General features: G+C 38.1%; 1 protein-coding gene and 1 non-coding gene across 4 annotated transcripts in view; both read left to right on the forward strand.

Annotated features, from left to right (window-relative positions):
• Positions 1–23,466, forward strand: part of LOC132495973 (B-cell receptor-associated protein 29) — a 41,551-nt gene that overhangs the window by 5,185 nt on the left and 12,900 nt on the right. For all 3 annotated transcript variants that reach the window (XM_060108076.1, XM_060108078.1, XM_060108077.1), the window contains 3 exons: positions 4,584–4,734; positions 5,863–5,998; positions 10,924–11,032. In XM_060108076.1, coding sequence (XP_059964059.1) covers positions 4,584–4,734; positions 5,863–5,998; positions 10,924–11,032 — 396 coding nt within the window. The remainder of the gene's footprint in view (positions 1–4,583; positions 4,735–5,862; positions 5,999–10,923; positions 11,033–23,466) is intronic.
• LOC132496575 (small nucleolar RNA U109) lies at positions 14,993–15,122 on the forward strand. Its single transcript, XR_009533470.1, has one exon. It is a non-coding gene; the product is annotated as a small nucleolar RNA U109 (small nucleolar RNA).

Below are 23,466 nucleotides of genomic sequence, written 5' to 3' on the forward strand. Positions count from 1 at the left end.
TAGAAATTAGAAGTCAGAAGTAGACTTATTTTTTGGAGTGGAAAAGAAGAACTTTATTGCTTTGCCAGGCAAAGAGGGCCACAGTGCGCTAATGCCCTCAAAACTGTGTGTCCTGACCTGGAGGGGGTAGTGAGGAGTTTTATAGTAATGGTTCAAAGAGGGCATGATCAGCTCGTGGACGTTCTTCTGACTGGTTGGCAGTGAGGTAATCGGGAGTCAGCATCATCAACGTTCCGGTTCCAACCGGTCTGGGGTCCACGTGCTTGTGGGCAGCATGCAGTCAACTTCTTCCACTTGGTTGGGGTTTCGGTGTCTCAAAAACGTGCAGATTTTTCCATCCTTTCCCCTTTTGATTGTAGGTCTTTCAGTAGGAGACACTGATGAGCAAAATATCTGTCTCTTGATGCCAGGGTGATTCAGCTTCTTGCCGTGGGTGCAGATCATGTCCCTTGGTGGTAGACCTCCTTTATATTTGCCCGGATGCTGGTGGAGGCATTGTGACGTCCAGACAAGACTTTTCTCTAAAAGTAGACCTTTAAGGTTCTTATCAAACTGGAAATTCCATGAATCGAAATAGTTACTATGTGTTTTTAGAAGGCGTAGCCGAGCTCAGAGAGATTGAGTAACTTGTCTGAGGTCACCCAGCTACCTCTTGGCACTTCCGTTTTTGATACCCATTGCAGAGTGTGTTTTCCCTCAGAATTCCCTCAGAGTTGTGTTGTGGGTTAGGTAGGTTTTACAGGGGCCATAACCACCACGTGCGCCACTGTCTTATAAGAAAATGTTTCTCACATTCCATATTACCAACCTCTGGGGTGGAATCCTCTTTATAAACCAGAATTAACTGGTGTGAGAAGGTATGAGTAGGTAATTATATCAGGGTATGAATGGGTTTATGCCTCATTTCAAAATGTATTTGTCTCGTGGTAAGTTATTAATGTTACTGATTGCATCTCCAGCCACAGAAGAAATAACACCAAGCGAGTAAAAAGCAATAAGGAAAACAGGTACCAACTTTGCCACCAGCTAACTAAATGACCTTTGGAATGGCATTTCATCTCTCTGAGTTTGGTTTATCCATTTGCAAAATAAAGGGAGAGAGGAAATAATCCCTGCAGCTCTTGCTAGCTCTAGAAGTGTATTGTGACCTTCCAACTCTAAAATTATCACAAGAATTTCTACTGAAAACTGCCACATATCCATATAAGGAAGGGGAACTTTAGCCAAGCTTCTTTTGGTTACATATATCAGAAATGAACTTCAGCTCACTTGAGCAAGAAAGGGGAACTTAAAGTAAAATACGGCGTTGCTCCACAGCAGCCCAGGGAAGGAAGGAAGCCAAACTCCTAGGAACTGAAGTGTCCTTTTCGTGTCCCTGCATTTCTCACTGGGTCTACTTCACATCTCTACAGACTCTGATACTCTATTGCCACGTCAGAAAATAGGTACCATACAGCTGCCAAGTTTTGTCAATCCAGCGATATGCAAGGATTAATTAGCCATTTCCTTTTTTTTTTTTTTTGTCCGTGCTGCACAGCAAGGCATGTGGGATCTTAGTTCCCCTACCAGGGATGGAACCCACGCCCCCTGCATTGGAAGTGCAGAGTCTTAACCACTGGACCGCCAGGGAAATCCCTAACTAGCCATTTCTGAATCCCAATTCCAATTCTAAGGGAAAAAATCTGATCAGCTAGCACCAGGTATCCAATCCTCATCTGAGAAGCTATGGCGAGGAGCAGGGTCACAGAGCAGAATCATGACTGCTGGCTGGAGCCTACATCTGTGGGCAGAGGGAGTAATTAATTCCCAGAGATTTGGAACATCATGGATGGTTAATGCAGGAGCTTTAGCCATGGATGGTAAAGACAGTCAGATAGGAACTTATCCGTGAAGCCTCAGTGTTTCCGTCTCAGGACAGGGGGTTAACACATACTTCACTGAAGTGTCGGAAGGATAAAATGCAGTTACGTATGTAAAGTACATAGTCCAGTGTTCTCGTCCACTAGAACAACACTGGTGTAAGTAATGTAAACCCAGTAGGTTTGAATTACTCAAGCTTAATTCATCTATTATTTTGGAATTTTTTTTCTTGTTGGTCTAATAAGGTAATTATTACAAAGTGTTAATATTCCTAGAGCCAATACTAACTGAAAAGTGTGTGTGCACCTGTGTGTGTTTTAGCACGTTGGAACAGGCAGAAAGGAAGTAGGAAACCCAGGAGAATATGTTTAGTGTCAGCACAAATGCATCTTGGGAATTTGAAAGCTTCCACAAGTGATCCAGAAAAAGACTCTGTGTGCCTTATAGAAAATTGACTTTGTCACACCCTCCCCTTAATGTTGCCCCCATCCCACTTTTCATACATGTTCTCTTCATTATTATACAAGCAATTCATTCTACAAATGGGTTTGTATGACTATTTACATTTATTCTTTGATAGTGCTTAATCTTTAGCATTTCTGCATAATGGATCCAGGAGTATTATTCCTGTTTAATTGCCAATGAGTAATGATCTTCACAGTATTATGAATTACTTTTATGAGTTATGTTTGTTTTACTTTTGCTTGTTTTGTAGTGATTGGCATGCTCTTACTATATTGAGGCAATCTGAGAAATAACTAAGCCATGAAAAAGAATGAAATCTTGCCAGTTGTGTCAACATGAATGGACCTTGGGGCATTATGCTAAGTGAAATAAGTCAGGCAGAGAAAGACAAATACTGTATGAACTCACTCATATGTGGAATCTTTAAAAAAATAAAATCAAGCTCATAGATGCAGAGAACAGATTGGTGGTTGTCAGGGGTGGGTGGTGGGCAAAAGGGGTAAAGGGAGTCAAAAGATACAAGCTTCCAGTTATAAAATAAATAAGTCATGGAGATGTAATGTACAGCATGGTGGCTACTGTTAGTAATACTATATTGCGTATTTGAAAATTGCTAAGAGACAAGAAAAAAAATTCTGTAACTGTGTATGATGATGGATGTTAACTAGACTTGTAGTGTTTTACAATATATACAAACATCGAATCTTTTTTTTAATTAGCAAATTAGGAAAAGAAGGAAACTTCATCATTCTGATGAAGAACATCTACAAAAACCTAGAGCTAGCGTCATCCTCAGTCAGTTGTTGAAAGTTAGCCCCATAATATCGGGAACAAAGCAAGGATATTCACTTTCACTATTTTTATTCAATTAAGTAATAGATTTTCTAACCAGGATAATAATGTCAAGAAAAACTAGAAAGCATAAAGACTGCAAATTTAAAAGTAAAACAGTCATTTGCAGATGACATGATTGTTTATTTAGAAAATCCTAAAGTATCTACAAGAAGGTTACTGTGTCAAAGAAATATAGTGGCATCACAAAATACAAGGTCGATATACAGAAATGAAGTGTATTTCTATGCTATAATCAATAATTCAAAAATGAAATTTTTTGAAAATTCCTTTTACAAATACACCAAGAAACCTTACCAAAAAACTTTATAAAAAGATGTACAAGATCGCAACACAGAAAGCTACAGAAACATTGCTGGAAGAAATTAAAGAAAATGGAAAATAAAAATATCAATTGGAAAACTCACTATCATTGCAATGAAATAGCACTTCATACCCACTAGGATGGTTATAATCAAAAAGACAGAAAATAACAAGTGTTGATGAAGATGTGGAGAAATTGGAACCATCATACTCTGCTTGTTGGAATGTAAACTGGTACAGCTGCTTTGGAAAACAGTTTGGCAGTTCCTCAAAAAGTTAAACATAGAGTTACCATATGATCCAACAATTCCACTCCTAGGTATATACCAAGAGAAATGAAAACTTATGTCAGTACAAGAACTTGTACATGAATGTTCATGGCAGCATTATTCTTAATAGCCAAAAAGTGGAGAAAATCCAAATCATCTTATGAATGGATAAACCAAATGTGGTGTATCTGTACAATAGAATATTTTTCAGTCATAAAAACTAACAAAGTGGACTTCTCTGGTGGCACAGTGGTTAAGAATCCGCCTGCCAGCACAGGGGACATGGGTTCGAGCCCTGGCCTGGGAAGATCCACATGCTGCGGAGCAACTAAGCCCGTGAGCCACAACTACCGAGCCCACGTGCCACAACACCGAAGCCCACTTCCTAGAGCCCGTGCTCTGCAACAAGAGAAGCCACCACAATGAGAAGCCTGTGCACTGCAACAAAGAGTAGCCCTCGCTCGCCACAACTAGAGAAAGCCCGTGCGCAGCAGCAAAGACCCAACGCAGCCAAAAAAAAAAAAAAAAAAAAAGTAAAGGATAATAGTTTGCCACGTAGCTAGAGATTAGACAGTGCAGTGATGCTAAGTCCTAGATGACTAATAAAAAAGCAAAATACTGTTAACATTCAAAGTTTACCAGTATCCACTTACAGATCATCTGTTTGGAGCATGGTACCCTCCCATGTATTGTAGAGGAAAGACAAAAAGAGAGCCCCTAGCTAAAGTCCACTATCTAACAGTTAGGTCAGTTGTGCTAAAACTGCTTCCCGTTTTAATAATAGCCTTACATTCTTAAAAGCCAAAAGTAATATTCCCTCTTTTTCTCTGATAGATGCTGTGAGAGAAGTAAGAAAATATTCCTCAACTCATGCCATTGAAAGGAGCTCAGCCAGCAGACCTGCTGCCTATGAACATACACAGATGAAACTTTTTAGGTCTCAAAGAAATCTTTACATTACTGGATTTTCATTATTTTTCTGGCTGTAAGTTTTTTAAAAAGCACAATTTAAAAACATGATTTGTGTTTCTCTTTCTCATTTTTTCTACCTATACTATAGATTTTTTTTCTGTACTATTTCACATACTAACATCTTCATGAAAGAACTCAGATGACAGATCCAAATAACAAATAATAATCGTGGCTTGTAGGTTCTTTAGACGCATAACGCCCTGCATGATCTGGTGCCTGCTGCTCTGACGTGTACACCACGTTCCAACCACACGGCCCTTCGCTGCTCATTCATTCATCCATTCTTGCAACAAATATTTATTGAGTTCCTCTTTTGTACCCAGCTCCTTCCTGCTTCAGGATCTTCCCACCAGCTTTCCCTTCCCACCAATTTTCCCTTCCCTTTCCCTTTTTCCTTCCCTCTCTCCCTGGCTAATTTCTACTTTAGCCCCTTTCTCAGGAAAGCTGAGACCTCTGACCATCATTCCCCCAAAGTAGGAAGGTTTTCGGTTGTACACTCCCATAGAATGTGTAATATATATACTCTTCTTTCAAGTGTCATTCGTGGTTGTAATTAAATACTGTTTTAATTCTTGCCTTCCCAAGTAGAACCTAAACTCTGAGAGCAGGGCCTCTGTCTTGTTTCCTGCTATGTCCCCAGTGCCTGGCACAGTGTTTAACACTTAGCAGTTCCTGAGGAAATATCTGCTGAATGAATAAATGAAGATAACGATTACTACTAACAAAGGAAGTTACCTATAAGTAGAAGTGAATGAGCAGTTTTTAGGTTTGGCCAGCCTCACAAAATGCTCTTTAAATTTTGAGCTGAGGGGGGAAGAACGCTTACTGGCCCTGCCACACTGTCTGGAATTCTGTTTCTGCTCGTCCTGGGCAAAGGCCTCTACAGAGAAAATAAGTCAATTAATAAGTACCACTGAACCTGCATTCCAAATGCTATTCTTCTAACGAAGATTCCAAAGAAATGAGACACAGGCTTGTTTTGACTGGAAGACTTGAATTAAAAATATATCTTCCTTCCGTAAACGTCACCTCCCTCCACCACGCCCACACCTGAAGGGGAGTCACTGGAAAATTATTACTTAAAGTCACAGTTCCTGCTGATTAGTTGCACACTACTCTGACATTTTTTTCATTTTCTTAGAGTGTTGAGACGTCTGGTTACCCTTATTACTCAGCTGGCAAAAGAGCTGTCAAACAAAGGAGTACTTAAAGTTCAAGCAGAAAATACTAACCAGGCTGCCAAAAAATTCATGGAAGAGAATGAAAGACTAAAACGGGTATTTAAATTTTCTTCTTAAAAACTGGTGTAAGGGGCTTCCCTGGTGGCGCAGTGGTTGAGAGTCCGCCTGCCGATGCAGGGGACACGGGTTCGTGCCCCAGTCCGGGAAGATCCCACATGCCACGGAGCGGCTGGGCCCGTGAGCCATGGCCGCTGAGCCTGCGCGTCCAGAGCCTGTGCTCCGCAACGGGAGAGGCCACAACAGTGAGAGGCCCGCGTACTGCAAAAAAAAAAAAAAAAAAAAAAACTGGTGTAAGTGTTGCTGGTATTCCCAAGTGGTGGTTTATTATATTTCAGCATCAGAAAGAGCATTTTCGTAGTATATAAGCAGAAAATGACCATAAATAACAATATTCTACAAAATGATTGTTTCAGAAGTATTTTATTATCTTTAAATTTGTGTGTTCTCACACTTTCCCTCCATAGTAGATTAATGCCATTGGACCTACTTCCTATGATTCAAGGAGAAAACAGTATTCTGGGAATATGAATTTTAGTTCCTTCATTACCATTAATTTTACTTTATAACCTAAAGCAAGTTTTAATAAGTCTCTATTATGTTTCCATTTCCCTTTCAGTTGAATTCCTGTTGTTTTTTTTTTGGTGTGGTTTTCTTTGTTGTTATTGTTGTTTTCTTTAAATGATGATTATGTAGGAAGCAGACGAAAATAGTTGATATAGATTGATGACTGCATATAATATTTTCAATCTCTAATTTGGTTATGCTGCTGATAATTCTTCTTTGACAACCCTATGCTGTCTTTCCCTGGCTACTCAGGGAGAGTGTAAATGAGATACTGATGTTTTCCATGTTAAGTAAAAAGAAGAACGAGTGGAAAAATGGAAGATACAAAATTACTTGGGGTATTTTTTTTCTTAGGTTTAAAATTTAGGAGTCAGATCTCATAGCTTGAGTGTTTTCAGTTCATTTTAAGCCCCATAAGTTTTCCTAATTCTGCTTCTTAGAAAAAAAATAAATCAGTGGAACCTTCAGAAGTGAAACAAATTTTCTTGAAGAAAGAATTCCTAGTATAATGCAATAAGATTATTTCCCTGTTATAAATTAATGAATTACAGTCAATTATATATTACATCAAATTATATTTATGTAAAAAGTATTGTGATCCTAAATTCTAAAGCCCAGCCTCTTACAGAAAGAACTGTGTCACCTTTCATCAATGCTAAATGAGTTAGCTGTTACATAGTACAATATAAAGCTTTCTAAAACCTATGAAATAAGTCAAAACTCATTGCAAAAAAAAAATTTTGATACTACAGTGTCATGGTCACCTATTCAGAAACCCATGTTTTACTTACGATGTCTACCTTATTTTTACTACAAAAACAGGATTCAAAAATGTTTCTTTGGGTAGATTATAACCAGCATCTTTTAAGGAAACTTTTAGAGATTAAGCACCAGTTTATATTTTTACTTCGTTTTGTTCTGTTTTGAAAAAGCATTGATCCACAGATGTCATGTAACTTTCCCTTTGTCATAAATTTAGGTCTGGGAAATCAAGCTGTCAGTATTTCTGTATTCAGAAGCAAGCAATATACGTCACTGGAGTGTTTCAGCAGCACAATCAGCCTTATTTGCTTCATTTTCTATCCTTTGATCTCATTTCATAATGGTAAAAACAAAACAAAACCCTCAAGGCTTTTATTAATATATGGTGGCTAAACTCAAAAGCACCCAGCCAGTATTTGTAGACTTACCACGTACCTATCTTGATTTACCATACCCATCATGTTAGAGTAGTGAGTTGTAGCTACTAATAGAACACTGCTTTTTTCCTCTTATTCTTGAACTCCAAGAAAATGGAAAGTGTTTTTGTAGTTTTGGTACTATGATTTTCTCATGTACACTATAATTAATGTACTTAAATTAGTCTTGTCCTTCAGAAAAAGCACATTCCTTAAAACATTTCTTTTGGGATTGTTTTCAGAACCAGTTACTAACTTGCAAAGAAATTTATTTCATGATTACTGATTCTTTGATCCACCACAGTTTCTCCCTTTTTTTGTTCTCCTCTCCTTCGGTTCCGTGCTGCCCTGGTTCCCTGCTTCTGCCTATCTGTGGTCCAGTCAGTGGCCCTAGATCATAAGTGCATAGATATACTGGGCTAAAGCCAGTACACAGTGGGGAGAAAGTCTGCAAGCTGGATAAAAATACTGTCAGGGCCCAAAGCGTAACTGATTAGCCATAGGTCAGAATGTCAAAGATGACTTCTATTTCAAGATACTTCATGTAGGTTTTGAAATACCAGCTGAGGAAGGATAAAATTGCTGAAACATCTCTTTGTTCTCTATCAGAGATACATTATCTAGTGAAAAGTGCATTACGCTGAAGTCCAAAAGACTTGGGTGCCAGTCCCAAATCTACCGGTAATTAGCCTTGTGACCTGGGGCAAGTCACCTCATTTGTTCTGGGCCTCAAGTTTATAACTAATAGCTAACATTGTTCACATGCTTCACAGTAAGGTATTAACTCTTCCAATTGTTGCAACAATGCTATGAGGTTGGTGCTGTTAATATTTGCATTATATAGATGAAGAAATGGAGGCACAGAAAGGTTAAGCGACTTGCCCAAGATCATTCCACTAATGAGAGACAGACCTAAGGATTGAATCCAAGCAGGCTGCCTCTAAAATCCACACTCTTAACCACATTGTTCTGTGCCCTTCAATCGTATGCTAACCTATGACAGGACTTGCAGATGGTGCCTGGGACGCATTTCTGTTATGATATTCAGTTAATGAAATAATTATGAAAGACCAATTAACTTTTAATTTAACTGCTTTAGTATAACAACAGGGACAGAGCTTTACTTCGTACTTGTTTTCTTCCCAGCCACTTACCAAGGTGGGATAAGGTGGGTGGGACAGTGAACATGTGTATTATTGTAGGTGGTAGCTATTGAATTTCAGATTCCAGGGCTCTTGGTCTTTCTCCAGCATCAAGTTACACAAAATAAAGTCAAACAAGTTGACAGGTGCAGTAATGAAAGCTTATTTACAAGACTGACACCAAATCCAACTTTTCCAAGTCAGTGGCAATAATAATTCAAGCAGGCAGGGTAAACATTCCTGTAACTCAGTCGTTCTCTTCCAATTTGGGTAATCACTGGAGGCTGTGTTAACTGAATTCAGTGAAGTAACAGCTAAGATTGTTTTGAACTTGAAATGGTCAACAAACTGGTAGAGATTTGGAGGGTTTTTTTCCTAGTTTCTGCTCTTAAAAAAAATTTTTTTTTTTAATTTTGGAGATACGAGGCTCCTTCGGTTTTAGTAGGTACTTCAGTCCTTTATCTCCTAAAAAAATTTCTTGGAATTATACAATATATTCATTCGCGCTTTAATTCCTCCTTTGGATCTGCCTATCTCTGTTATAACACGGTAGTATTGTATTCGATCGTGTGCTGCAGTATCTATGCTCTAGTCTCATCCTTTCCACTAGACTGAAGTTACCTGAGAGCAGAGACCATGCTTCTCTTACACTTTTACTCCTTATAGTACATTAGTACATAGCACTGTAAAATATTTGCATGTAGTAGTAGCCGTGCTCAGTAGAACTTTGCTTTGCTTGTTTAATATATCAGCTTACATTAGAAAAGGAATCACCCTGCAGTAGAAATTCTTTACTTTGTCAGTCTGTTTTAAATTGTCCTGAGTTAACTTTTTTACCTGACTACGGAACCTTTCCATATCAAATTGCTGCCTTGTACTTGGTCAAATAACTCATGCCTGTATATACATGTTCTGTATTTCAAACATTAATCTAATTTGCCTTTCTTGGTAACTTAACATCTTACAATTTCTTTTTGATAAGTCAACTTCTTCATCCTATTAACGATGATTTCCATCCAGACATATAGATGATGAAATTTTTACCCCATGATGTTTTTATTTTAGTCAAATATTTTACTATTCATATCTTAATTTTTCTTGCCTAGAAAACATAAGCTACAAACATAAACATTTTAAAAGCCAGAATAGATTTGAAAATATAAAGAACATTGTAAAGGATTAACTGAATAAAAGTAATTTGGAGACTGTTCAATGAAAATTAGGTAGAATTGTCCAGGTGAAGAGATGGCCCTGTTATTCTCCACTTACCCATCTCTATCCTGACACCATTATATTCTTCTCTTATGAATTCGTCTATATAGAACTAGTCTGAGTAGACAGCTCTGCAATTGGAACATAATGGCTTTCCAAGTAGTACTGTCCCCAGAACTTTTTTTCCTTAGAGTAACATCACGCACTTAAGGAAAAGACATTGTTTATCTAAATATCTTTGAAAATACAATTTTTTTTTGGCTGCGTTGGGTCTTCGTTGCTGCGCGTGGGCTTTTCTCTAGTTGCGGTGAGCAGGGGCTACCCTTCATTGCGGTGCACAGGCTTCTCATTGCGGTGGCTTCTTCTGTTGCAGTGCACGGGCTCTAGGCGCGCAGGCTTCAGTAGTTGTGCCACGTGGGCCCCAGAGTGCACGGGCTTCAGTAGTTGTGGCTCGCAGGCTCTAGAGTACAGGCTCAGTAGTTGTGGCACACGGGCTTAGTTGCTCCACAGCATGTGGGATCTTCCTGGACCAGGGATCAAACCCGGGTCCCCTGCATTGGCAGGCAGATTCTTAACCACTGCGCCACCAGGGAAGTCCCTGAAAATATAATTTTAATTGTAGCCCAACCAGAAACTCTTGTTATTTTCATTTCAGAGATTTCAATCATAGAAGAAATTTTGTGTGTGTTTGCCAAATATCAAGTTTCTGCTAACAGAAGTTTACATTATAAAAAAGTATAAAATACTGAAAAGGACAAAGAATAAAATAAAGACGAATAATGTAAAATACATTGCTCATCTCTTTTCCTGAAAGAATGGCTATTGCAATCTAATGTTACTTCTTTCTATAACTCTTTTCTGATAGCTCTTGAAAAACCATGGCAAGGAAGAAGAACACATTTTGGAAGCGGAAAATAAAAAACTAGCAGAAGATAAGGAAAAACTGAAAATTGAATTAAAGCAGGCTTCAAATGGTAACGTTGTATGCATGCACAAAAGTAGGAAAAGTATTGTGATATTTTATGCTGTTACACTTCACTGTTTTTCCTAAAACAAAACTCATGGCTAAATGTTCTTCTGGCTAAAATACCAGGAGTGACCTATTTATAAATTCCTGCTCAAATACGGAGATAAAACACTGTTTCAGCCAAGAGAAACATGCTCTGTTATACATACAAACATGTAGGTGTTTCAGGTCTGTGTTGTAAATACAGATGTTCCTCCCTTAGCAAAAGAGCTATGTTCCTGAAAAGTTGCTTGTAAACACATGTTTGGAAATGAATCACATTTTTCCATCATAGTATATTGCTTCTTTGAAAGAAGCAATGACAGGGGGATTGCTTATTATTATTATTGATCTTATTTATTATTATTTATCTTATCTTATGATTAATCTTATAATTATTATTATTATTATTTATCTTCTTATTTTGGTTATAAGAAAATACGTTGCTTATCTCAAGCCCTAATATTTTCTACCTGCCAGATATAAGGAAAATGTTCCTTGAAAGAGATGAATAGGGATAGAATAAGCCACAGTCTAGGATGCCAGCTGAGAGCTTGAATGTCTCATTCCAAAACACATTGCAATGAGGACTTGGGGTAGGGCATCCCAACTCCATTTTCCTGAAGGCAGCTATTTCTTCTACATTTTTTGTTTTTTGAAAAATAGCTCTGTTAGTATTTTCTTCTTCTTGGACAACAAATTATTATTGCCTATAGCTGCATAGCACAGAAAAGTCCCAAGTCCAGTGTCATCCCAGGAAACTCTGAATAAAAGTTAATGGCTTGACCGCTGAGCAACATTCCTGCATATGACATAGTCTTTGATGTTGTCCAGATACTGGGGAACCTCTCAGTCAGAGTCAAGATAATAACCAATGCATAGACCTTCTCCAATGTCAGATCTCTTCCACTACTTTGTGTTGGGAATAACTTGGAGAACGTTCAGTGACTGAATCAAAGACCTACTTTATGCCATTTGTAAGTTTAGTTTTTTTTAAATAGACCTCAGTATAATAGAAGTTTCTGTACGATAACTTGCTGTTTGATTATCTATGGGCATTGTTTGTGTAGAGTTGAGTTCATCAAGATGTATTTGAGGGACTTCCCTGGTGGTGCAGTGGTTAAGAATCCTCCTGCCAGTGCAGGGGACATGGGTTCTAGCCCTGGTCCAAGAGGATCCCACATGCCGTGGAGCAACTAAGCCCGTGTGCCACAACTACTGAGCCTGCTCTCTAGAGCCCCCAAGCCACAACTACTGAAGTTCGCATGCCAAGAGAAGCCACTGTAATGAGAAGCCCGTGCACCGCAACAAAGAGTAGCCCCCGCTTAACACAACTAGAGAAAGCCTGCGCGCAGCAACAAAGACCCAACACAGCCAAAAATAAATAAATAAACCTATTAAAAAAAAGTATTTGAATTTGAGATGGAAAGCCTGAAGATAAAAGCTAATTCTGTTTAAAAAAAATCTGTAGGATATTTCATATATGATATAAAATATATAGTTACTTTCCTACTTCTTATTTAAAGTAAAAAAAGAAAAAATCATTTAGAGGCAGTAAGTTAAAAAATAAGTTACTCTTCTAGACAAGGTGGTAGATGATGTGATAGGTATAGTATAGCTCAAAATTCTAAATCTTCTCATAGTTGGTGTACTCTTGGCTCTTCTGCAATTCCAGACAATTTGGAACATGATCATGAAGTTTTAACATTTGTATGAAAATAAATTTAGTAATCAGACATTTCAAGTGAGAAATAGTGTTCTTTTTTTACCCAGCACAAAATATTGGTGCTAATCCTTCTGAAGAATGCAAGGGACTATTTCCAAAATACCTTTAATTAGTTTAAAAAATTATTTTAAATTTCTGCTTTATTTTTTTCATATTTGCCAAGGATCCTTTCCCTTATGTTGTAAGCAGAGTAGGACAGAAATCAAAAGACAGACAAGAGGGCCTCCCTGGTGGCGCAAGTGGTTGAGAGTCCGCCTGCCGATGCAGGGGATACGGGTTCGTGCCCCGGTCTGGGAGGATCCCATATGCCGCGGAGCGGCTGGGCCCGTGAGCCATGGCCGCTGAGCCTGCGCGTCCGGAGCCTGCGCGTCCGGAGCCTGTGCTCCGCAACGGGGGAGGCCACAACAGTGAGAGGCCCGCATACCGCAAAAAAAAAAAAAAAAAAAAGACAGACAAGAATAGGTTGTGTGCCATGCTACACCTCTCCTAACCCTGGCCAGCTTAGTTTTTTCTCCCTTTGCCTTTTAAAAATTCCAACTCTGAGATATTTTGAGCTTTAACCTCACAAGTCTGATATATAACTCTAAACTCGGGGCTATTTTGAGTAATATAAAGAAACTCAATATTTCTTTAACAGACAATTCATATGTTTGGAGAAAATGAACTCTTTGATAATACAGGCATTTTGTTTATGATCTGATAACAAGAGATGCCAAGCTTCTGTGTTTGAAGTGTAGACTGTAAAACTGCTTTCAAAGTGAATCAATGTTGAGGTAAAAGCAGATTTTACCTGTTTGAGTATGTCCTGTTTGGTTCCTGCAAGGTGTGTAGTATTTTATGAACACATTTTATTTTAGATAACATTGTTACTGACCTTGAGAAGATCAAAGTTCCATTTCTAAAGGAGGTATAACCCTGGCTATGTTCTCTTGACCTATACCAATCAAATTCATTAAGACAAGAACTAAGAAATAAATTAGTAGTACAAGTTTGGATGAATTCAGCAGCACAATGCTTTGTACATAGTACCATTCAAATATATTCATAGATTTCTAAAAATTTAGGGTATTAAGGCTGACAGTGCTTAAGAAATGTTTTAGCAAGTTCTTTTATATTTGAAAACTGAGTAGAAAGGCAGTGTGGTTTGTTTCTCAATAGAGGTAGAGTATTTTCCATATGTATGGTCTTACCCTTAGTGTTTCTTTAATCTAAGTGAAACATTTTCTCCAAGTATATTAGGAGAAGTAAAGCATGAATACAAAATGTCTGTTTAAACTGATTCAATCCAAATTGGAAAAGTGCTATTCTGAAGGCAGGTATTAAGAGCACTCACTCTATCAGTAGTGCCAAAATCTCAATCAGGTTTTAACCACCAGCTTAGACTTTTGACCAGTTAGTAAATTACCTGTGCTTCAGTGCAGTAATATGACCCTAGTGAGCCAAACGAGAGCGTGCATGTCCCCAAGCACCCAATTTACACTCATGACTAACTTAGTCAGGTGTAAGGACCTGATCTGTCATTTTTAATGAGTTGTTTAATGGTAACTCTGATGTCCCAGTGTGTGGAGTAATTGGGAAAGGGCAGTGCCATGAAAAATGAGACCTTAGGCTCTAAAGAATTTACAAAGTTCACAAGCCCTCATAATAAAAATAGACCTTGGATGTAGTGGAAAACCTTTTGATATCCAAGGAGATTGACTTTGAAAGACTCTTCCAGGAGAGCTTCCCAGTATTTATTCTTAATACTTTCCCAGTGTTTATTCTTTTTTTAAATTAATTTCTTAAATTTATTTATTTTATTTACTTATTTTTTATTTTTAGCTGCATTGGGTCATTGTTACTGCGCACAGGCTTTCTCTAGTGGCGGCGAGTGGGGGCTACTATTTGTTGCAGTATGCGGGCTTTTCATTACTGTAGCTTCTCTGTGTTGCAGAGCATGGGCTCTAGGTGCGGGGGCTTCAGTAGTTGCAGCACACGGGCTCAGTGGTTGTGGCTCGCGGGCTCTAGAGCGCAGGCTCAGTAGTTGTGGCACATGGGCTTAGTTGCTCTGCAGCATGTGGGATCTTCCTGGACCAGGGCTCAAACCCATGTGCCCTGCATTGGCAGGCGGATTCTTAACCACTGCAAGGCAATACATACCATTCATACATTGCGTGCATCCAGGCGGTGGTAAAAGTGGGTACAGTTTTGAAAGTGATCGAGTTGCATGTGGACATGTCGCTTCCTCATTCCTTTAGGAGCAGTAGTATACCCATAACATGGTACGTTGAAAGTTATCAGGGCTGCCATTCTAATAGTAGAGGTTGAGTAGTAGTGTATTTCTCCTACATAAAGGGAAAAGAAAAAGAAGAAAATACAAAAAAGTGATTGAGGCAAATTCCTTGACCCTGCCCTTATTCTTTCTTCCTTCCTTGCCTTCCTTTTCTTCCTTCCTTTCTTTTTCTTTCTTTCTATCAGCAATTTTTTAGGAACTATTCATATAACTTACTCATTGTAAGATCATTTAACATGGAGCATAATTAAAACTGTCCTTAAAAAGCATACCTATTGAGGGACTTCCCTGGCAGTCCAGTGGTTAAGACTCTGTGCTTCCAGTGCAGGAGATGCGGGTTCCATCCCTTGTCAGGGAACTAAGATACCACAGGTCACACTGTGCAGCCAAAAAATAAAAAATAAAAAGCATACCTGTTGAGGATAAAGCAAATTTTTATTTTATTTATTTTTCTTCCAGTTTCATTGAAATATAGTTGACATATGGCACTGTATAAGTTTAAGGTGTGCAGAGTAATAATTTGATTTACATGCATCATGAAGCAATTATCACAATAAGTTTAGTGAACATCCTTCATCTCATACAGATACAAAATTAAAGAATAGAAAATAATTTTTTTTCTTGTGATGAGGACTCTTAGGATTTCCTCTCTTAACAACTTTCATGTATGACATATACCAGTGTTAATTCTGTTTATCATGTTGTATATTACATCCCTAGTACTTATCTTATAACTGGAAGTTGGTACCTTTTGACTGCCTTCACCCAATTCCCCCCCCACCACCTCTGGTAACCACAAATCTGGTCTCTTTTTTATGAGTGTTTGTTTTTGAAGTATAATTGACCTACAACACTATGTTAGTTCCTTTTACACAACATAGTGATTTGCTGTTTCTATACATTTCAAACTGATCACCATGATAAGTCTAGTCAAGTCTAGTTACCGTAAGTCACCATACAAAGATATTACATATTTACTGACTGTATTCCCCACACTGTACATTTCATACCTGTGACTCATTTATTTTGCAACTGGAAATCTGTACTTCTTAATCTCCTCACCTATTTCTTTCTTCCCCTTACCTCCCCTCCCCTCTGGCAAACACCTGTTTGTTCTCTCTATATATAAAACTCTGTTTATGTTTTGTTATGGTTGTTAATTTTTTTTAATTCCACGTATAAGTGAAATAATACAGTATTGCTCTTTCTCTGTCTGACTTATCTCACTTAGCATAACATTGATCCCTTCTAGGTCCATCCATGTTGTCACAAATGGCAAGATTCCATTCTTTTTTATGGCTGATTAATGTTCCATTGTGTGTGTGTCTGCATGTGTGCACGCACGTGTGTTTGTGTGTGCGTGTGTATTACATCTTTTTTATCCATTTATCTTTTGATGGGCAGTTAGGTTGCTTCCATGTCTTGGCTATTGTAAATAATGCTTCAGTGAACACAAGGGTGCATGTATCTTTTGTTCTCTAATTAGTGTTTTAGTTTTCTTTGGATAAATACCCAGGAGTGGTATTGCTGGAGATAAAACAAATTTTAAATGCTATCTAAATGAAGTATATACAAACAGAACAGAAACTGATTGTAAAGGCCCATTGTGTTCCTAAGTATTGGCAGCATATAACAGGGACCTTAGGTTTGGACCAGGAAATGGAATCTTCTAATCCTATTTAAACTTCTCCTTTACCAAATAGAAGGTTTATTTTTTTCCACTCTCAACTAGTTTATTCAACTCTGTTCCTGGATAAATGCTTCTCTGTCACTGTGGCTTACCTTGAAAAGAACTAGCATTCTAGCATTTCCTTTTATAGACCAACTTCGCTACCCTTAAAGATGTTCAGGTGTTTTTTAAAAATCATCATTAATGCCAGTAATAAACAAATCATACTAACATAGGGACCAGGGAGTGAAAATAGTTGAAGTGCTTTACAAGAGAAATTGAAGATCAAGATAAGAGAGAAAATTACAAGGGAATTACTATTCTGTATATCAGTAACCCTAAATTCCTTCTTCTTGAGTTCCTTACAAAGGAACTATTTGAGCCATCTATCTATCGAAAAATAAATTCTCAAAGTCCAAACTAAGCATATCTTACAGTCGCAAATTCTTGTGGGTGTAAATTCAACTATCTTTAACTTGCAGTTATAATCAAAGCCACCATCTTATTTTAAATTCTGCAATGATTTAAAAATTTTGGTAGTTTTAGTCATATTATGTTTTTTTGTTTTATGACCTTTTAACGAGTTTCTGTGCTTTGAATAAGAAAAAACATGTATTTTCTCCTCTGTTTACTTATCTGGAAGTTTCTGCTTCTTTAACATCTCCTTCCCTTCCTTTGTTAGCTGAAAATAAAAGTCCATATTTTAAAAGAATAGCATAGTTTATTTGAAGGATGTGGCAATAGACTATATGTAATTAATAGTACATCAGTTATTTAAAGCAAATAAAATATATGACCCACCATTTTAGTCAGGGTTTAGCTCTTAGGTTGGTTTTTTATTTTTAAATGAAAGATATATTGCCATTTATTAGTTTATATTATCTCCAAATGCAGTTGATGTTACTGTCAAACCAGAAGAAGGAGGCTTTCTTGCCGTGACTGCTTTCCTTGCACTAATATGTCATGGTGATATTTTCTCCTGCTGTTCCCTATTACATTCCTATTTAGTTGTGATGTTTTCCTTTTTGTGAGCTTCCTATCTGTTTGCAGGCCCTATATAAAGTAAACTATTTAAGTGTCATCCAGTGACCAGGAGGAATAGCTACAGGGAAGATAGTAACTGAAGACAGAAATTCAAGGATACCTTTCATAGCATTGACAATACCAGCAAGCATGACTGATGCTACCTGAGGAAAAGCTTTTATTAGGTCTACAGAGGGGCATTAAAGCAAGAGAAAACAGTCTCTTCCCTGAAGAGCTTTATAACCCAGATGGATGGATCCAGCATATATACATAAAGTGACTACAATTTATTTCTTCCCCTGTGTGATACATGAGTCAGTTTACTAAAAAACATAGAGTGGAGAGTGCTAAATGCATACTGAATAACAGAATGTTCCAGGTGATAAGAATATAATCAAGCATAGTTCTCCAAGTATGTTGATGGACATATAGATTGGATCAGCTTGTATCAGGTTTATGTTTACTACCAAGTGCAGTACAGAAATTAAACTGGACAACTCTGCTCTAAAAACACTTTTGAAATGGATGGAAAACAATCAGCTAGGAAAATGAGCTGGAAAATTAAAGAAGGAAAAACCTTTTCTTCGTAAAACTAAATCTCATTACAGCATCCACTGTCTGTATAAGCAAAATTGGAAGGGATAAAATGGGGAACTTCTTAGGAGGTTTCTTAAAGTTTCCAGTATAATTTGGATCCTCCTCTCCTCTCATGCTCTGATACTTTAATTTATAGTTCTTTTCAGTAAATTTATAATCTAAGAGAAAAGTGGTAAGACTTAGAAGTGTGTTTTAGGAGAAGGATCAGAAAACTATGGCCCATGAGCCAAATCTAACCTGCTGCCTTGATGTTAGAAATTAAATTTTATTAGAACAAAGCCATGCTCATTTGTTTACATATTTTCTGTGGCTGTGGAGTTAAGTAAACTGGACAGAGTCTGCATGGCATAGAAAGCTGAAAATAAGGGAGTTCCCTGGCAGTCCAGTGGTTAAAACTCCGAGCTTTCACTGCGGAGGGCCCAGGTTCAGTCCCTGGTTGGGGAACTGAGATCCCACAAGCCGAGTGGTGCGGTCAGAGAATAAAAAGAAAGCTAAAAATATTTACAGTCTGGCCCTTTACAGGAGTAGTTTACTGACCCCTATTAAGGATGTTCAAATAAGGAAGAATACCTTTTTCAGTATGAATAATGGTGTTGAAGAGATTGGTTTCTGCTTAATATTGTTAGAAAATTTGCTGTGCACTTAAGTGCTGGTTGAATGAATGTTGATCAAATAATTTAAGAAATTATATATGCTTATATATAGTGAAACTAGTTCTTTGTTTACAGTCAAAGTAAACTGACTCCTTCAATTCTCGTATATGATGGTTTGTAAATTCTTCTAGATTCCACGTGTTGCTTCTGCTTACACACGAACTTGCTTTATAAAGCATATCCTTTTCAAAGCAGTTTGTATAAAGCTATACCTACACAGTACTTTGCCTAAAACGTACACCCTGATTTTTAAGTGCAAAGCCAGCATATTAATATAATTTGTAATTATTCTTTGCTAAGTCACAGAGCCAAAATTCTTTTCTTAAATACATTACTTAGCAACCCAGCTAAGATTAATGAAGGAAGTCTTCATGCATTTATTGGTGTTTCATTCGCTAATAGCATAACAGTGGGGTTGATTTTATTTATTAAATTATAAAGCCTGCTCGTCAGTTCCTTGGCCCCGAGTCCCAGTAATCCTTATAAGTATCAGCATGCCTCACATCCCTGTCTTTTCTAAAACCCAAAAGCACTTTACCCATAAACCTCATTCATGTTCATAGTCCCCCAGAGGGTAGGGGCAGGCACCAATATACCTAGCGATAGGTAGAGAAATTAAGACACACACACAAAATTATTCATTTCCCCTTTGTTCGTGTGACAAATAGAGCTGTAATTGGTTTCATGCATTCATGTTTACTCTTTAGTATAATTGTTTGGGCAGCTTTCTTTCCATTCCTTCTAAAGCATGCCCCTGCCATTAGTTTGGCTTCTTCACTTTGCCACTAGAGTGGCAACACCACAGATCTGATTATGCTTCTTCACTTCTTAAAACTCTGTATTGGTTCCTGTGACCTTTATAGCTCTTCAGGATGGCACACGTGGTCTTCTGCGATCTGCCCCCCAGCGTCGTCTCTGGTTTTGCCTGCCCCACCCTTGTCCAGTCTACATGTTGTACCCCTACTCTATTACGTATGGGAGCTGGTAGTTCTCCTAACAGTGGTGTTCCATCACCCTTCCCCTTTGCCCAGGACCGCAGGTCTGTCTGCCTCTACTGCGCTCTTCCTTCACACCCTGCCAGCTTGTGCTCATCCTTCAGCTCCAGCATCGCCGCCTCTAAGGAGCCTCCCTGAAACTCTCTCCCTTCAAGCTGGGTTGAGTGGCTTCCATCTGGACCTCCATAGTTCTGCATGGATACTAACTTAATAGTGTACTCTGTAGAAATCACTTTTCATTTGTTTATCTTTCTCACTAGATTGTAAGTGCTGTGAAGGCAAGGGCCACATCTAAGTCAACTGTTTGTCCCCAGCACACACTTAGTGTTGTAGGCCTGTTATCTAATAGATATGAATAAATCTCACCCCCAAACACTGGTTCATCATAATTAGGCCCTTGCAAACTACTTACCTCCTTCTTCTTCCTCCCCCCTTCCTCCTCTACTTCCCTCCTCTCTCGAGGAACCGAGCTCTGGTGATAGTCAGGTATCCATCACTTGGTACCCGCACCCAAGCATCTCAGCATTGCTGAAGGAACTAACTTCTTATTTTAAATAAATGGTCACTGCATTCGGATGGTCCCTCAGCACTGTGACAGTCCTACTGAACTTCTCTAAAATCTTCACTTTTTCACTCTCCAGAACTACTTTAGATCTTCTCATCTCACTTCTAAATTCTAAATCCACCCTACTTCGTTGGGCACAAAGAATTAATCAAAAAAGTCACCTTCTCACCACCAAAACTACTGTCCTCCCTCAGCTGGGCTCAAACTCTACCTGTTTTGGGGTTACTGTGGATTAAGTTTCAATCCCTCTTCTGCTTTGGCTCCCAGCCCCACTATCCTTCTCAAGGATTCTGTTTCTGCAATTACTTCCTCACTTCCTATCACCCTACAGACATGTTCTGGCATCTCCTATCCCAAAACATAAAAACGAAAACTTCCTTTTGTCTCATATTCCTTCACTTACTGCCCCATTTCTCTGCTCTACTTCATAGCAATTTATTTTTTTCCTTTTAACTTTTTACTCAGACATAATAAATTCAAATCACAGGAGAGATGCAAAAGTAATACCAAAAAAAATGCCCTGTACCCAAATGATAACACCTTACACTTGCCTTATCTTTTTCTTTCTCTTCATATTTTCCTCTCACTTATTATTTTTATATTTTCCAAATGGTGATTTTCTAATTCTCTTATTCCTTCTCCATTTATTAGATGCCATTCTATTGTTAAAGGAGAAGCTTTCCCTTTTTCCCCCAGTTACTTACTGATTTGCTTGTGTAGTATATTCATTGCGTTATAATTCACTGTGAGCATTATATTTTATTGTTCAGATTGTCTCAGATTTGGCCAGTGGAAGTCTTTTCAAGCTGGGTCCCATATCATTTTGTCATGCCCCTATTCTGCAAGCACATACATTCTGGTATAACAAGATAGTCCAAGCTTATCTTGTACTTTTCCTCCTCTAGCCCTTGAATCAACCATTTCTCCAGTGAGCCTTTAGGTAGAGAATGGTATTTAGAAAATAATATCTAGAGCCTAGGTGTGCTCATTGCTACTGGGGTGTCATTACTTCTAGGTGCCCTTAGCAGACAGAACTGATAGTAGCTTAAATTTTACCACTTGAAAGAAACTTTTCCTGAGTACTCCATCTCATGTGGCTGCATGGTCATTCTTTATCACATTACCCTATTCTAACTTTCTTCATGACACTTGGCACTCACTGTTGGTTGGTTGGTTGGTTGCTTTATTGTGCGTCTTCCTCTGACTAGAAAATGAGTATTATGAAAGCTAAGACCCTACCTCTCTTTTCATCCACAACACTTAGTAGAATGCCTGATGCCTAGTAGTCATTTCATACATTGTTGAATGGATAGATAAGTGGATGACTCCCTTGTCTTAGGGCAGTTTCACCTGTGTAACAGCTTCACCTTCTCTAGTCATGAACAGTAGGAATCTTTGGAGGGGCTCTTATGTTTCATGGACTCTGAGCAGTTAGAGACTGGGAAGAACGGTTCCTTCTTCATATTCTTGATGAAAACAGTAAAGATTTCTCATCGCTGTTAAGGAGCTTAAGTCTCACAGCCCTTCTGTATTTGCTGTGCAAATTGACCCTAATGTAGATTTCATAAAAACTGTTTTTATGAACACTAACTTTAAATATTTTTAAGATATTTATAATCATATTGCCCCTCAACCCTCCTCTTAAGTAACTTAAACCTCTTACACATAAGATTTATTCATGAAGGTTAAGTGACCTACACTTTGATATTCTTGAAATGTATTAAGTCTGGCTTACCTCATTTTTTAAGATTTAATTTTATTTATTTTTTTATACAGCAGGTCCTTATTAGTCATCCATTTTATACACATCAGTGTATTCATTTCAATCCCAATTGCCCAATTCATCCCACCACCATCCCCCCCGCCGCGGCTTTCCCCCCTTGGTGTTCATACGTTTGTTCTCTACATCTGTGTCTCAGTGTCTGCCCTGCTAACCGGTTCATCTGTACCATTTTTCTGGGTTCCACCTATATGTGTTCATATACGATATTTGTTTTTCTCTTTCTGACTTACTTCACTCTGTATGACAGTCTCTAGGTCCATCCACGTCTCTACAAATGACCCAATTTCGTTCCTTTTTATGGCTGCGTACTATTCCATTGTATCTATGTACCGCACCGTCTTTATCCATTCGTCTGTCAATGGGCATGTAGGTTGCCCCCATGACCTGGCTGTTGTGAATAGTGAGGGTCCTGCTTCTTTACTAGAATATCTGCTGTTCTTTCTACTACCTCATTCCCTACTCACTGACTTCTCTTCATATTACCACTGTGGTGCGGTTTTAACTACATACTATAATCATTTGAAAACATCCGAAGATTTTACACGAAAGAAAAATTTAAGTTTTTTTTTTATTTAAAACAACGGAACTTAAGGGGTCATATTTGATAGGTCGTTACTAAGATAGGACTTATAGCCTAATAAATTTTATTATATCTTGTCCTGTATATATGTGTTTTGTGGGGGGGGGGTTTCCCACTGTACTTTTTTAAAATAAACTTTATGTTAGGACAGTTTATATTTATAGAAAACTAGGCAATATAGTACAGAGAATTATCATATACCCCACACTCGGTGTCTCCTATTATTCATGTCTTACATTAATATGGTTCATTTATACAATTAATGAACCAATATGGATATATTATTATTGACAAAGTCCATAGTTTATTCAGATTTCCTTAGTTTTCACCTCACATCTTTTTTCTGTTCTAGGATCTCATTCAGGATACCACATTACATTTAGCTTTATGTCTCCTTAGGCTCCTCTAGGCTATAATAATTTCTCAGACTTTCCTTATTTATTTATTTATTTTTTTTGCAGTATGCGTGCCTCTCACTGTTGTGACCTCTCCTGTTGTGGAGCATAGGCTCCGGACACTTTGTTGCTCTGTGGCATGTG

This window comes from Mesoplodon densirostris, chromosome 9 (genome assembly GCF_025265405.1).
Source record: "Mesoplodon densirostris isolate mMesDen1 chromosome 9, mMesDen1 primary haplotype, whole genome shotgun sequence".
Lineage (NCBI taxonomy): Eukaryota > Metazoa > Chordata > Mammalia > Artiodactyla > Ziphiidae > Mesoplodon > Mesoplodon densirostris.